Here is a 16587-nt window from a genome sequence, read left to right on the forward strand (position 1 = left end):
AATTACTGAATACCATTCCGGCACTAGTTTTGATTTAGATTATTGCTTCGGTTTTCGTGTGAAATGTCAGCAGTTCTATATTTTGCGTTAAGAGCTCGTTACAAGATTCTGCTGCAGTATTCCGTTCAATTTTAATTGTGCCGTAAATCTTGGATTCTGGCAGACAAGATGTGATTTAAAATACAAAACTTTTCTTCTGTTTAGAAAAACAATCTGTCGACGAAATAGAGTAACAACTGACGGACAGCTTACATCAGGGATATTTACATGTCTATTGCCCCAATTGTATACGAAACGCCTGTCAAAGTATTTAGAAAACTGTCGATGTACGCCGAAATGGTGCTAACATTGACTGTTTCATGTTTTTTTGTTTTAGCGCCCTATATTTTATGGAGAAGTTAAAAACAATTAAAAAACTATGCTAAGTCGAGTATCAGTTCCTCTAATACATCGATATGAAAATAACTGTAACATATCGCACAATGGATTAGACAGTATAACATAATAATTATAACCCAAACACATTTCTTTCGCTCATTTATTTAAAAATATTAAATAAACACAAATCATAAACGATAAAGTAAAATGTATTAAAAATATAAGGTTGCAAACATAGAACCTCCTTTTATATTAGTGGAAAAGAAAAAATGGCTAAACCAGTTGCAGTATAAAATTGCTCTCACAAAGAAATATCCCAGATGGTCAGTCGGAGCGAGGGAAATGCCACGCGTTCCTCCTCTCAAAACGCCGCAGGTTTTAATTACGTCACATATTTGAAAGCTTTTAAGTGCTCCCTTGTAAATGTCGTGGTAAATGATACTGGTGAACTCGCTTCCTGCTTCTAAAGGCATATTTTGTTCAACTGTAAAATAAAGTAAAATTTGAGAGATGTAGTCTTGAAGGCAGATTTGCTACTCGCAAAAAAGAGCGAAGAAACGATGGATGGATTGTGTAAAAGTCGACATGGCTAAATATAATGCTACTTGTGAGATGACGGCAGATAGAAGTATGAAGGAAGAAAAAGGTTGCGAAGACCCCAAATAAAATTGGGACAATGGCAGGAGTATGATGATTAAGATGATTTGCTACTCTTGACTTTTAAATGGAAATGATTTAGAAGCATATTACTTCTTATACCATTTACGAATTTGAAGTCACAATTTTGTACAAACAAACGTAAGATTTTACGGCTACTATTTTGTCATTAATTATTCCCCTATTTTGCGTTTCAAATCAATTTGTTCAGAATCTAATAAATCATAACCACTAATTAATGATGAACTGTCGTAAAATGGCAGAGGAAATACTTTAGGATTGCCAACTGGTTCTGTATGTGGCACTGCACTAATATTTTAAAGCTAATTTATGATAGGTCTGGCTTAGTCAAACACGGTCATTCTTAGCGTATCGGACATATGGCTTGTCTCAAATTTAATATACCCTTAGCTGAGTAATAATAAATAATAAGTGCTGAACAGGTTCTAAATCAAGATTTTATCGCTATAGAGTTGTAATAATACTAGTAGAGAATCTACTTGAAGTTGTGTTGATCAAAAACAAAATACTTGAGTAGGTAATTAAAAGCTTTCATTCAATATTTCGGTAGATTGAAGCGCAGTTGTGCCACTGTTGCACGTCCCTAGTCTGAACCATCAGATGGCCAGCAAAGGTTCTTTTTGGTGTGCTTGAAAGAGGCCTGTATTGAACCTGGTTATGATATGAGCTGATGATGATTTCATCTCACTTATGGAAAATCTGTTTTCCATTTTTGTAGCTATTTAAATTCAATATTCTGAATGAATACCTGATAATTCTGAATGTATACCCGAATTAATAAACTCATTTCTATCTAGCCCCCACGACATAATTTATGGATGAAAATATACATATTAATGCTGCAGGCAGTATTTAAATGTTAGATGAAGTCGAAATTGTAATAGGCGCCATAACAATTAATACAAAACATACCAGTACCTAATAGCAGTAATGACAATAAATTCGTAGCCCAGGGCACGGAGTGTCTCTCGTAAACTTTAGCCATAACTTTCTCATGCCCAAATTAACGTTTCGAGATAAAGGTAAAATGTGTCTTCTTTCGCACAATTTTCAGCAAGTATAATGTCCCGTAAAATGTTTAATTCATACATTACATAGGTTTGGGTAGCTACTGTACTATTATTTCCATAATTTTGCAAAGATCCAAATCCGTGTTCGGCTTTCCCTCAAAATTGCTCCCGTTAAATATAAATACGCGTGCAAGGTATAAACAATTTCGCATAAAACCCGTGTGAATCCAATGTGGTTGGTACGTCCGTGCATTACACCCACTCAACATACAAATATAAGTATACACCGAGAGATATGATCGAAATATATGAGGAGCGAACGACTCGCAAGCCATTCCAGATATTAACATGCTTTCACTTGAGAATCCTGTATATGAAGTCTGGAATAAGAACCGTTGATGAAGATTTTATGATTTGAAGAAAGTGGATGAATACGGAGTACCCAAGGTCATGATAGTTAGCCCTCTTTGAGGAGACCTAAGCTCAGCAGTGGACGGCAATAAGTGAAAATAATGATAACAAAAGAACTGAATATTTGTCAGAAGCAGAGAAAGTTATTCGACGCTCTTTTATGAACGCAATTACCCAATCGATGGTTGGCACTGATTAAGCGACTTTTAGCATAATGAATAAAAAACAATTGATGATCAAGGTAACGATTACGAAACATCAGCACAAAGATCAGCAGAAATGTATTTTATTATTCCATAACACGAAGAAATTGTGAATAAATAAACAACCTAATATGTTAGTCATGCGTAACAGTTGCATTTGCATGAAAGTATCGAAGCTATACTCGATCAGGAACTACATTTAAGGTAAAGGAAGATAAAGCAACACGCTTGTACGTTGTTGCTTGTATAAAATCTTTGATCAATTCAAAATATATGATAGTTTATGATGTAGGAAAGCTTCCATCCTGTTTACTAAGAATACTGAATGATATGTTAACATTAGGTACATCTTTTATAGATCTGTCTTTATGTTTTTATATATCTTCTGTTTCCTGAGTTTGCATATTTCAATTATCGTTTTATGTTTCCTCAGATTCATTCCTCTTCTTTGTTATCCAGTCTGACTTTTGAGCAGATTTTCAAAGGTTCTTTAAATAATAAATCTATCAGTAATTTGATTACTTAGATCGTGTTGATCAGTGAAATCTATCGTTGAATAAAAACATGGTAAAACTGGTAGCTACCTGGTCAAGGCGACAACTCCCAAGATGGTTACTTTTCTAATCAATTTTCCTTACTCGTTCGTGATCTATTGGTGCTACAGTTCTAGAATTTTCTGTTTTACTTATTTATCATATGAAGGAACTGTTGCTATTGTTCTAGAGTAATTAGGCTTTGTATCATCTGAAATCAAAACTACTGCTGTTTTTCTTATTTATTCCAAAGGGCTTTAGACTTAGAAAGGAGATGGCCAAAAAAACACCCAGAGTCGACAGGAACTTCATATGTATGATTGGATTCAGTATAATTTGTGGATTTTAAAAAGTATTTCAAATCATCTAAAAACCATGGGGTTCTCTTTTTATAACGTTTTTTCGATCAAGATTTTAGTTCACAAAAAAGTTTACTTTTACTGTTTGATGTTCGTTAGAAGTTGAATGCAGACTCGTGATTGGACCGTTTTGCATTGCTAAGTCATTTGTTATATTTGACAATGTCACATGGCGCGATTTTCAAAGACAATTTCTCCAAAAACATATCATAGCCAGTTGTGAAGGTTGCATGTAACTGTGAAACCTCTCCAAGTAGGTAAGGTCGGTGCTTAATCGCATCTGGAGTGGTTAAATACAAGACCTTTTAATCACCAGGCCAACTCAGAAACTATGGGGATATTACTAGTGGCTTGTATAATGTTAGTTTACTTTGCTTTTTTATGTCCTTTGATGTTAATAATCTTTAAAATCAACATATATTCAACATAACCTATTTTTGCGATAATATGAAATAGCTCCAAAACCCCATGGATTTCAGTCTGGATTTTTTGGCACCATCAAAGGTCTATCATAAAGAACCTATTGGTAACCATTTCATTGCTGTCGATTCTGGGTTTTTTTTCTATGAAAATTTGGCCATCTCCTTTGGGGAGTAAGGCTCATATTAAATTTGGATGGAGTGTTCTAAATAGAAGTCCACACACACTTTTATCCCTTCCGTTGAAGTCATGTTCACACTACCTCTAAAAATGCTATCATGGTACTAAATATTTTAGTGATCATGACTACTAATTTCCCAACAGAATCAAGTCCCACTGTAAAATTAACACGAACTTTAATATTAAATAAAACGTAACTAAAGTAAAAGAAGCCATTTTATCCACGGTGTTAAGTCGTTCCGAACGTTTACGTACCGACCAAAGTAATGACCGTTTGACCGACATTTGCTTAACCGTAATCTTACGAATTAACCGAACGCTGAGTTTGAGGAAACGGTTGTCCTGTATTGTGCATCAATAATTTCATGTCTTTATTACTCTACCATGTTCGGGATTGCTTTAACTTTTCTTCGGAAATTATGGATTTGATTTTCTGACTTGTAGGAGCGTGTTTGTATGCTTACAAAAGGCATTTGTCTTTAATTTCTTCCTCTATTAGCACTTCATTCGCTTCTTATGAATGGATGCCACACAGCTTTTAATTTTGTAATGTATTTGGGGGAATTTTCGGATCGTAAAGAGTTTCCTGATACCGTAAAAGCGATGATTATTTCGTAGTAATGTCTATCTATGCGTTGATTGCTACCTAGTTAAATGTGCTCCTTACAAAGTGTCTGATGCCAGACAAATAATTTAAGCAAAAATTTTCACATGACACGAAAAGTCTAGAATCAAACTAGACAATTAGGTGTATAACACCAGATTTATTCTCGTATGTTACGACATATCAACGTTATAAGCAACACTGTCCTCATAGTTCTAAAAATAATTGTTACATCTTAGAAGTACAGCATAAAACGGTTGTTTTCCTTTATCCTGTTTTTACCCAATATTTAATTGAAGATAAACAGGTGTCGTATTTCTAAGCGCCATGTTTAATTGGGCCGGTTTAAATTTAGAAAATTGACTTTTTAGTGTTGCCATACTCTTGTTCTGATTCACCGGCCGCTCGCTCGCTTTTAACCTATAAACGAATGGAGAATAAATATACTGTGAATACTTGGTTTGCTTGTTTCTTTTATATTAATATATGGAACTTTTTGGTGGAGTTTTAAGAGTGCCAGAAATATAGGGCTTGGTGATTTGAATGTTTGCGTGAACGTATAATATTTTGAAGAAGCTGTTTGGGATGAATTTTACGTTTGAGAAGAGGGTATTGGATATGACAATGTATTAATAACTGTGAGAGCAAACATTTACAACGTGACTTGCATTAATCAGATGCGAAAACAATGTCACTAGATTTAGCGGTCACGCTGGTGACTGCAGCATGAGTACTGGCAGATGAAACAAACTCTTTGTCCAATAAAGGTCATCTACGTCACAAGAAATATGATGTGATGGACTATTTTGAAAACTTTAATAAGATTTTACAAAAATAAACTTTACATTCATTTCGGTGCACAGAATTTTGCATAATCACAAATTACGCAGCAAAATCCAAATAAACGTGAAAAACGAAACGTTACATGGAATGGCGCCAAAATCTTTACATAAACAAACATTTATGAGACTACCCACGTGAAGCGAATTGTGAATTCGTCCCGCTATTTGTTACGAAAACTATAGCTTGACAAGATTCTTTAAATCTGCATTATGCTCTGGCCCTAGTTGCCTGAAAAAAGGCATAAATATATATCTATAAATAGAAGGTTATCAGCACATGTTTGTACAGTTACCATAAAATCTTCACTAAGATACCTATGTACAAACTAGACAAGTTTCTAAGCTGATCATCGAAGAGTCAACCTATAACAACGAATAGCTAAACTGGAACATTAACGAAGAATTTATGAAGTAACGGAGTATGTTGAAGGGAATTACTGCACAAATTACTTTATATTTAGATCCTGGAGCTTGTTCTGTTAAGATCCTAATCACTGATCTGGAAATGAGAGAGACATATGAATGACTTTGGCTCAAAGAAACCGTACCTAATATCTATGACACTTCATGCTTTATCCTGTAGTGAGAATGTTGGCTGATAATAACATCAGTAGGGTATCTTCATTAAGGCGACATGCTACATTATTTCGGGTTTCCAGTCAATGGATCCACTACCACAAAAGACAGTTTCATATCAAATTGAACATTGTCAAGATCCCCCACTACCCTTTGCTTCGACTGACCCCTACGTAGCATGACTGATACATCCCTCACCCACAACCGCCTACCACCCTGTGGGTCATCATTCATCATCATCAGATGAATCAATATGTTAAAAATCTTCTCACTCTCGTATAAATATCATATGTTTTGGTGGAATACTCTCAGTAACACGAAAGCGTTCGAGAGAGCAAGTTAGAAAGGAATTTGTTGAAAAAAACTGTAATAAGTGTTTATTGCCAGTTAGGTATTCAGTGTCAGTGGTTGTGCTATTGTGTGAAACGGAACGACAATGCTCATCATGGCTCCAGTGTCTTTTGGTAAATTAGTGCAAACAATTTTTTAAACCCCTAGTGTCTTTAAAATGTTTTTGTCCTTTTACCTATCGGTCTTTACATTCCTTACAAGTTTTAAATTAAGTGCCTGTGTGTACCTTATCATTATATGTTTCAACATTTTTATTATTTCAACTATTACACTTGTAGTTAGTTACACTTTTGTGTAACCCAAGCCTTTCCGTATTCTAACAGGAAATCCTAAAGCAAATATGGCCAGTTCACATCGAATATTCTGTGTTAATTTTCAATATTCTTCAAACATTTCAACGACTGTTTACATTCCCAAATCATAGTACCTACTTCAATACAGAATTGACCATAAACGTGGCTTCAGTTGCCTACCAAATTTCGACAGTCCACATGGACGTTCGACATCTTAAAGTTGACAATGTCTTAAGAGAAATCTCCAAAAACGACCACGATGCTAACTAGAGGTACTTAATCACAATAATCACATATTCGCTGACGGATGGCCGACGATCGCGTGTCTTCGCGATGGGGCATTAGAAACCTGCCGTCTCGCTCCGAAGCGTCCTACAGCAAATGAATAAATTAGATTCCCAGATTTATTATGTTTTTAATTCCGTATGTTATCGCGATAAGTGACGTGTGAATTGCATGTCCGCTACCGTTTTATTGGTGGCGATTAGCAATTATTTTTATGAAGTGAATATAATAGCTAGAGTTTAGTTTCTGGGAAGAAAAATGTTGGTATAGAAATACTGGAAATTTGTTCATAACTAAAATCAGTCGTGGTCACAATCTAAAAACGTCCACTGCTGGCCTATGCCAAGCCGGAGGGAATTGCAAAAATCACGGACATAACTATACTTTTCACAAAAAGACAAATTAGTCAAATTATATACCAAGAGCGTTTAGAAATAAGCCAAAGGGATTTTCAGCTACGAAGCGAAATCACTACGTGCCCTGGCTGCCGTTGGCTCAACTCCTTGACACAATTGGCCTTTCTTAACTACTCCTTGCGTCAGGAAGAAGTGGCAATCCGTATCGGAGCTTGCACGGCAAAGTGCTTAGCTTTACATCTTCAAAAGAATGGCTTTTATTGGGTTTGTTCGGAACAGTTAGGGGCTTTAAAATCTCTTTGGGTTTGTTAACAGTCAAAACTGTAGCATGTTACATACAAATTAGGTGTAAGAAGCATGTTATGTTTCCTTTTAATTTTATTAAAACGAACGTCTTTAAAAATCTTCTAAAAAAAAATCCGATAAACTGTGCACCAGCTAACAATTCCTAACTTTGATTTTATCTTTGTTTGGATACATTTAACCAAAGAGGCTCTTATTGTAAATCCATGTTTTCAATATCAAATCACCAGAATCAAAATCATAATCACCATAGTATGATCAGGAAAGTGTAAGATAAAAAATCTTCCGCAAAAAATAACGTGACCTCATTGCCAAAACCAGCCAAAGTTAAGGTTAACAATGCCATTAGTTAAGGTCTATTTCCATAGCATAATTACTAAGAAACGCTAATGTATTTCGCTAAAAATAAATAAAAAGGCGGTACTCGCGACTTTCACTAACATTACTCACTGTCGATTTGAATATTTATGAGTTTTTATAGCACTCTTTTAGTTAACCATCTTAAAGTAATCACGGTTTTGTAAATTATCATCTTGTTAAAAACCATTGTTGCTTAGTCATTACACTCATTACTGTTAATACGTGTATTTAATTAATAATTTAAGGCTGCTTTTTTGCTCAAGAAGTTATCTTAAATTTTTAAGTTTATTATAAGAGAAATGTTTTTATTTTAAATAAAATAGGCATTTGCAGGCACTTAGCATGGTTCTGAAAAGTTGACTTTACGGGGAAGAACCGGAAAGAAACTGAAACGTGGACCTCTTTATAAATAGCATACATATGTCAAATAAAGACTTTTCTGGAACTACAATTTTAACAACTTTCCCCTTCCCAGATTCCCTATTTTAAGCAATGCCCCTATAACAGACCAAAAACACAACCATTTGTGACCGATGACTTTATGATCAATTTTCTTTCGCAGAGCACAAAGCAATGGCTCTAGCTACGGCATCAGCGACGATGGAGTCCTCCCAGTCCCTCATCCAGTCGGAGTCGAGGGTCCAGAGGAGTTACCAGGAGGTCCAGGTCTCCGAGCAGAGGACGGTCAAGAAGAAGACCAAGTCCAGACGGCATAAGGATGAAGGGACCATATCGGTGGTAGGTGTTTTTGTAAATATTTATTTATGGTCCAATTTATTATGTAGAGGTCCTCAATGAAGAAGAAATGTGCTTAAGATATTGTGAGGTCCTGGAATGCGAAGAACAAATTAATATGCAGTGGGGGTCAGTAAAAGCCCATTAGCGGGGCTTTATTCCTCATCTTATCATTGAATCTTACTTCACTTGTTTGTACCGCATACTCTCTTACTCATGTTTTGGACAAATAAATTATCATGACTATAAACTAAAAAAAAAACTACAAGATTGGAATCTGAAGTTTACCTAACAACAGTTTACCCAAGTCTGCCATAAATCTAATGCATTCTCCAACGTTGTTTTCAGTCAAAAAGTTCAGAGAAGCTGTTCAAGAAGATGAAGGCTGCTGACGCTGACGCAGCCCCTCACTGCGAGAAGTGCTCGCGTCCCGTGTATGCCATGGAGAGGATCAAGGCCGAGAGGAGGGTCTGGCACAAGGAGTGCTTCCGGTGCACCCAGTGCAATAAGCAGCTCACGTAAGTATAGTTTGTTAATTTAGCTTTTAGGGTCCGTTAAAAGATAAGTCAACGTCTGCCCAGACTACCCAACTATTTTGGGGTCAGTTTCCAGTCTAACCGAATGCAGCTCCAGTGTTTTACAAGGAGCGACTGCCTATGTGAACTCTGCAATTCAGTTATGTGCCCCGATACCCCTTGATAACCTGGTAGTTCGACTTTCTGGTTTCTTACTACCCGTTACCCGTAACGTAATCTGGCACTCAAAAATAATGCAATTAATTATGCTGTTTTCAACAAAAGCCTGATTCATGGGAAAGGCCTAGTACCTAAATAAATATCTGTCAAACCTGAGAAGGTGGTGGAAGTTGGGCTTGTCGTTTGTTATAAAATTCAATTAGATTTTTATACTTATCACTGTTGTTGTTGTTCACACAGAGTGGAGACTTACCAGAGTGACCACACGACGCTGTACTGCAAGCCGCACTTCAAGCAACTGTTCGAGCCCAAACCTGTCGACGACGATGACGTCACTGACGGTAAATACTCATACTTTGAAAAACTTTAAAAGATAAGGGCAAAATTTTTGTTTTTAAGTGTGTATTTATGGTTGAAGAGGCTCTGTAGAATATTTGACAAATTGGAGATATGAGAAAACACTCAGTAGTGTTATACGTGAAATAGCAGGTGTAATTATACGTGGTTAGGCAAATCTTGAATTGAGGAGACACGGTGGGCTGGCTTTCGTACCACCCATTATGATTTAATGGAAATAAGAGTATTTTTATACTTGATTGGGCGAACGAATTTAAGTACAATATGTTAAGGCCATGGATCCAAACTTCAGGAATGGCACAGGTGCTTAGGATACTATCCAAGATTGAATTAAAACTTCCAAAAGCATACAAAATTAATTTCATTAAATTTTTCGCAGCAGCTGCCCCCAAAAAGCACCAGATGATCATCTGTGAGAGCAATCCTGTTGAACTGCCGCCAGATGTCGTTAGAGGTATGTAATCGTTTCATATTTGTACTAATAGATGGCACTATATAAAATATTTGGGCGTACAGCTACTACAAAAAGTAACAAAAATATTCTTATATTATTATAGATATACTCTTTATTTACATAGATATTAACATATACAATATTATAGATTAATATTTTTACTTTTTGTACTTTTTGAAATGTTTGAACCAATTTGATAAAATCTTTCACTGTTGAGAAGCTACACTGCGTGGCATATTTTATCCGGGTATAGGAGATAGGTGTAAATGGAAAGAGCTGCACCGACAAGAGCTGGGCTCTTAAATTAATAATGATGATGATAGGAGTGTTTAGAAGTGTCTCTTAACTTTATGTAATTTCCCATATTAGCAAATAAATAATTATTATTTAATTTCGGGATGAAAGCGGTGTCTGAAACTATATAGTCCGAAATATATCAGGTAATCACGTCGGATTTCTTCCCACAGCATCAGACAAACCAGACCTTGGCTTGGAGGAGTTGTCCCAGCTGGACGTGAAGTCCAGGTTCGAGGTGTTCGAGCGCAAGGCCAAGTCTCCCGAAGAGCCTCTGCCGCAGGAACCTCGCGTGCCCAGGGAGAAAACCGCAGCCATACTGTCCAAACTTGCCAAGTAAGTCATATATATTTTGGTATATTTTTGACTCACATTCTTAGTGAAGTAATTCCTGTACTTTTCATTTCAGTAGTTAACCATTTAACGCCTTGCGCATTTGTTCGTATAGATATTGTCGTAAAGCTTCGCTTTTCCGAAGTTAGCTACGCAGTGTCCTTACCATATTAAACAAAAGAAAATTAGAAATCTATGTGTCAAATGGCTTACCTCAGAAATACAAAGTTATTTAACTGTATAAAGCGTAATGAAAAAATAAAAAAAGCATTTATTAGGATAACAAACCGGGCAACTGGGTTGAGGAGGTCAGGTAGGCAATCGCTCCTTGTAAAACACTGGTACTCAACTGGATCCGGTTAGACTGGAAGCCGACCCCAACATAGTTGGGAAAAGACTCGGGAGATGATGATGATAAATTCGTTACTTCAGCACTCCTTTCCAGGTTCCATTGTGAAAACCTATCAAATAGGTATAGACAAAAACAATGAAAATCGTGCAATCTGTTTCTATAATATAGGCCAGACATAGTTGATTTTTTTGGATATATCCAACAATCGACAATATGCATGCCGAAATAATGACATACATTATTATAGCAAAATGCAAAATATTACTATATCGTCGACTTCATTACATGTATATAAAAACTGATTGAATCAATAAACACGTTCAAACTTCATTTTTTTACTTAAAAACCCAAATCTTTTCACCTGCAAACAAAAACCACCAACAATAAATACATAAATAAAATATTAATAATAAAGTATCAAAATGATTCACTCCCCGTATACACTCCACTTGCGTCAGCGCAGACTAGCTCGTCTATTTTTGTTGCGCATGAGAACGGCGGCCGGTACTTAGTAGCGGGTGTTACCATATGTAATGTGTACATTGATGGCTATGTTATGAAATATTGTTATATTTTCAATGTCGAAATGAAATTTTAGGAGGATTTTTAATCCCTGGTATAGTTATCGGCACGGATAATAAGCTCTCGGCGGAAGAGTGGGGATCGCTTTGCACACTGTACACTTAAGGCAATAAACCAATAAATCACTTCTGCGCAAGCAATATCCTTGCCGATGATTATAGGTATTTGTGAAGAAACTATTTCATATGCAAAAAGAAACTGTTGAGTGGTTCCCAAGTTACAATTTTGGCTTTCATACTAATTGATTTAACCGACTGTAGCAGCCAAAAAATGTGAAATTAATACCTACTGATAATAATATCATACCTAACTTTAAATTACCAAATTAAGAAGCAATAATTACTTATATGAAAATGATAAATCATGGTTGACTATAATACAAAAAAAAAACTTTGAAACCTAAATACATCCATACACACAACCACGCAATGTATTCTAAACCGCTCGAATCCTTCAATTCCACTCAACAACATTTTTTCAGTAACCCAACATGTTTCATAGGGTTTTTTGTCGGCAAACTATTTTGTATCTCTCCTACACCTTACTCCTTTGAGATAAGGATGAAAATCCCATGTTTTGAAGATTAAATTAATTTGGTAATTACTAAGAAACTGATGGCTATCACATTTTACGCGGCGTGCCGTGAAAGTCGAACGAGAAATTAGTTTAGAAATTATTTTTATAAATTGTTTGACGTGACAACGTGAATTTTATGTGGTGAAGATTTCTCTGGAATAGTTTTTTTTTGTGTAGTTTCGTAGTCTGGAACCTTTGGGCGTAATGCACAGGTATTTAGATGCTTGGGATAAATTCAGTAATTATATTTTTGTTGACAAAAAAGTGGTGTTAAAAATTAACCGTGTGTGTCTGTGTAATTGTTAATCAAGTCGAAAGTATTTTTCTATATAAAGTGTTGCTATATAAAGTTTTTATAGAAATGTTTTTCATAAGTGTAAAACAAAGAAAATTCTTCAGGTTTTTTAGATACCGTCGTATCATTATAGGTCTTTGATCCGAAAAAGTACAAATCGACGCCAATTTTTTCAATTTACATTATAAATCTTTCTGACTTAGACACGTTTTTTTTTTTGTGATTCTGTAAATATCTCGTGATAAGTTTGTATCATACCACCACATGTAATAAATATATTTTTTAAGGTTCAAAGCGAAGGGCATGGACGTGGGCGTATCGGACGACTACCTGAACGGTGTGCCCGTCGAGCACAGCTCCAGCGAGCCTGAGGATGATGAGGATGGTGAGATTATACACTTTATTTTAGTACTCATAGTGGAAGTACACGTCTATGTTTTTTCATATAGTAAATAATCTTTATGTGACTTAATTTAAAAAATAATTTTAAACAGCATTTTAAAATAAGATGTGTCAATAAATACTGTATAGTGGAGGATACTGCTTATCTTAAAAGCATTTAAAGGCTCTAAGAGCTCTCAAAACTAAAATGTTGCTAATTATTTACATAGATGGAGTTTAGGCTATATGTATAAAAATCGAAGCTACATTGAGCGAGTATCATATTATTTGCTATCACAACCAACGAATCAAACTTTATCCAGCTCCATTAGGCCACCGTATTACTTTTTGTAGGATGTTCTGACTAGGATTTTTAGTCTAATGAGTTATCGGACGCGGGCGTGCAGCCTCAAAGGACCGAAAAAATTTTATATCCTTGATACTTTTCACAGACGAAGACTCAGTACTAAAGAAATCTTACAAGCACACCGCCAGCCGCGAGCAACCTGTCTCATTCTGCAACATGAGCGAGATCGTCGGCAAGTTCGAGACCGGCCAGCACTCCTCCTCCGAGAGACATCGCGAGAGGAAGCAGGAGATACAGAACATACGCAGCAGGCTGTTCATGGTGAGTGTAGCCCACTGTTGGCCAACAATGTACTAAGTGTATCGTGGGCAACATGCTGTTTTGTACAAGGCTGGACAAAAAATCTTGAACATAGAAAAACCTCAGTAAGTTGTGGCATAATGTTTCCTTTATCCAATGGTTTGTATAGGGTGAAGTTTGTGCACATAAAAATTAACTCTTAAGGCGAGGAAGTGGTCAACAATAATTCCATAACCGGCACGCGCATCTAAGGCGCCAAAAGGGGTCGGAGCGTCTGAGCGGGGCGAGGATAACAATACGCGCGCTAGCTTATAACTAAAAGTCGTAAGCGACAAAATGGTTTTGTAATTTTATTATTTAGGAATGATAATTTGATAAAAAATCCTACTACAATTTTAAAGAGTATGTATATACTCAACTACTAAAAAAGTTAAGAGGCTTTAATCGGTCCCGTTTGCCCATAATATGTGAATCTCTTTTTAAAAAGAGGTATGTTTGATATATTTTTCTCTGTTATAAAAGTTACCTAATCATGTTTCTACAACTAACAAAATAAGGTTTATATCATGAACTTTCAGGTAACCAAGTTGTATTTTGATCCGTTTTGTATTTACTGAGAAAAATTGACATCCTTGGCGCCAAAAATTCCAATTCGTCCTCTTAATGTTATGTAAAAAAATATATTTGAAAGAACTATTGAACACTCGGTCATCATTTGCATTATAAGAAAAGCTCCCTATATAACTATGACATTATTTTTTCAGGGCAAACAAGCTAAAATCAAGGAGATGTATGAACAGTCAGTCCTGCAGAGCGAACAAGGTAAGATATATTTTCAAATAACATTGTTCACAATTTTTTTTTCTAAGATTTCAAATTATTTTACAGTTGGAAAATCTAATAAACATGTTTTATGAAAAAAAAAAACTTAGGTAATGCTAAAATGAGAGCGACTAAATATACTCTTCATCGTTGCCTTCTGGAAGTTTTAAATTAAAGGCTACTTTTGTATACTTTTAAATCACGGAATTTTCGTACCAGCGAATGTGTTGACAGATCAAAACTTATAATGAAGCGAACAAAATAAATTAGGCAATAAGAGAGTCGTCAGTTGCCAAACATTTTCAAAGATTACGACATAAAAGTAACGTGTTGTAATACATACAATATTTATTTTAGACACTTCTAATTTCAACGAAAACGAAATGGCTTCTGAAACTGAAGGTAACTTGCTCATAGCACCATATTACCGTCAACATTGTAATGAATTTATTCTGTCATTTCGTTCAATATTATACTCGCTACATTTTTCACAACACATAAGCATCATTCCACATCTTCATATACTACATACCTTTTGAAACGAAAAATAATTCTTTTACTCAATCTACATACTTACTCACAAGTCTACATCTCTTTATTCTCGCTCTCTAGAAAATATTTCGTTACATATACATAAGCAGTCCTTTTGTACGATTATTTGTTATTAGTTATTATACTATATCCTTCGTTATGTGCTTGCTTTAAATATAAATCTTTACTTCTATACGAACACGTGTGGTTCAGTGGAACCGGTACGTAATAAAATTATTTCTCTGTTGGGAAGCTCACATATGCTATATTTTGTCCGGGTACGGAAAGAAGTTTAACCAGGAAGTGGGTTAAAATGAGGAAAACAGTTAAGCTTGGGTTTCCTAGGAAAGCGGTGCCGTCATATAGCGGCCGTAATATTACGAGCGCAAATAGACGGTCGTCTTTACGGTGATGACATGTGGAAAGTTCCACGGCCGTTTTAACACACCGTCATAAACTGTTGTTAGTTGTATTATACTTACTAACCTGTTTTATTTAATATTTCTCAAATTTCACGACACCAATTCTGTTTAAGTTGACTTTTTCTATAATCTTTACTTTTTTATATTATTTACTACTTCGTGGTTACGAACGAAATCTATTAAAATTTCGTCGTCCTCGCTGCTCCAAGAGTTGTAACAAATTTTTGACGTTGTTCCGAAAAAAAAACACAAATACGTATTAAAAAAGTTTCACCGCTTTCAATAAAACGTTCACCAAACTATCTGACACCGTCAAGACGGCCGTCATGCAAATGGCGGCACCGCTTTTTGAAGTTACGGCTCAGTTACCGCTCTATAGGAAACCGCCCCATTTTGTTTACATAGACAACGTTCTAGTGACGTCATTCACCGCTGTATTACGGCCGCTATATGACGTGGTCATATAGCGTGGTATGGTCAAATAAATAAATAAAATCTTATTTTCTTTTTGCAATATTTCAGGAGTAACTTCAGCAGATAAGATTTCCCGTGAATTGGACCTGAACGCGGAGAAGGCTCGCGCTATCAAACAGCGCTTTGAAAACGGAGAGCTCTTCAACGATGAGAACCAGCCGCCCAAGAACCGGGAGATTGATGATAGAGCGCTTTTTAATGAAGGTACGTGATTATACATGAAAAGAAAATTACATGGTCTATGTTGTAAGGAACGGTCAGCAAAACAAGTGAATTTACAGAATCAGAATTACAAAATACTTAACCATTAAAATCTTAAAAAGCAAAAGCTTTGTTCAGCGACTTTTATATTTCTCTGATGTTCTAGAGTCGACCACTAACTTCTAAACGGAGATTTTAGTGTTCAGATGCTTTGTGATTTTGATTATATTACCGGACATTGTTGCTCATTAGACACACAGCTACGACAGCTCAAAAAACAGTACAATATTTTCTGATTGAAATTAGGTACTATTAATAATATGTATTCTTATTG

The 16587-nt window shown here is 35.7% G+C and overlaps 1 protein-coding gene across 5 annotated transcripts in view; it reads left to right on the forward strand.

Moving 5' to 3' along the window:
- LOC124642659 (LIM domain and actin-binding protein 1) overlaps nt 1–16587 on the forward strand; it is a 37428-nt gene that overhangs the window by 16635 nt on the left and 4206 nt on the right. Inside the window, exons 1-11 of one of the 5 annotated variants that reach the window (XM_047181241.1) lie at nt 6525–6658; nt 8705–8880; nt 9226–9395; nt 9813–9913; nt 10309–10383; nt 10851–11013; nt 13103–13200; nt 13649–13824; nt 14568–14625; nt 14983–15027; nt 16101–16256. In XM_047181241.1, coding sequence (XP_047037197.1) covers nt 6631–6658; nt 8705–8880; nt 9226–9395; nt 9813–9913; nt 10309–10383; nt 10851–11013; nt 13103–13200; nt 13649–13824; nt 14568–14625; nt 14983–15027; nt 16101–16256 — 1246 coding nt within the window. In that variant the 5' untranslated portion in view covers nt 6525–6630. Of the gene's footprint in view, nt 1–6524; nt 6659–8704; nt 8881–9225; nt 9396–9812; nt 9914–10308; nt 10384–10850; nt 11014–13102; nt 13201–13648; nt 13825–14567; nt 14626–14982; nt 15028–16100; nt 16257–16587 lie in introns of those variants that run through there. The other 4 variants (XM_047181242.1, XM_047181243.1, XM_047181244.1 and 1 more) reach the window with 4 other exon arrangements.

The sequence above is a fragment of the Helicoverpa zea genome, chromosome 25 (assembly GCF_022581195.2).
Source record: "Helicoverpa zea isolate HzStark_Cry1AcR chromosome 25, ilHelZeax1.1, whole genome shotgun sequence".
Taxonomy (NCBI): Eukaryota; Metazoa; Arthropoda; class Insecta; order Lepidoptera; family Noctuidae; genus Helicoverpa; species Helicoverpa zea.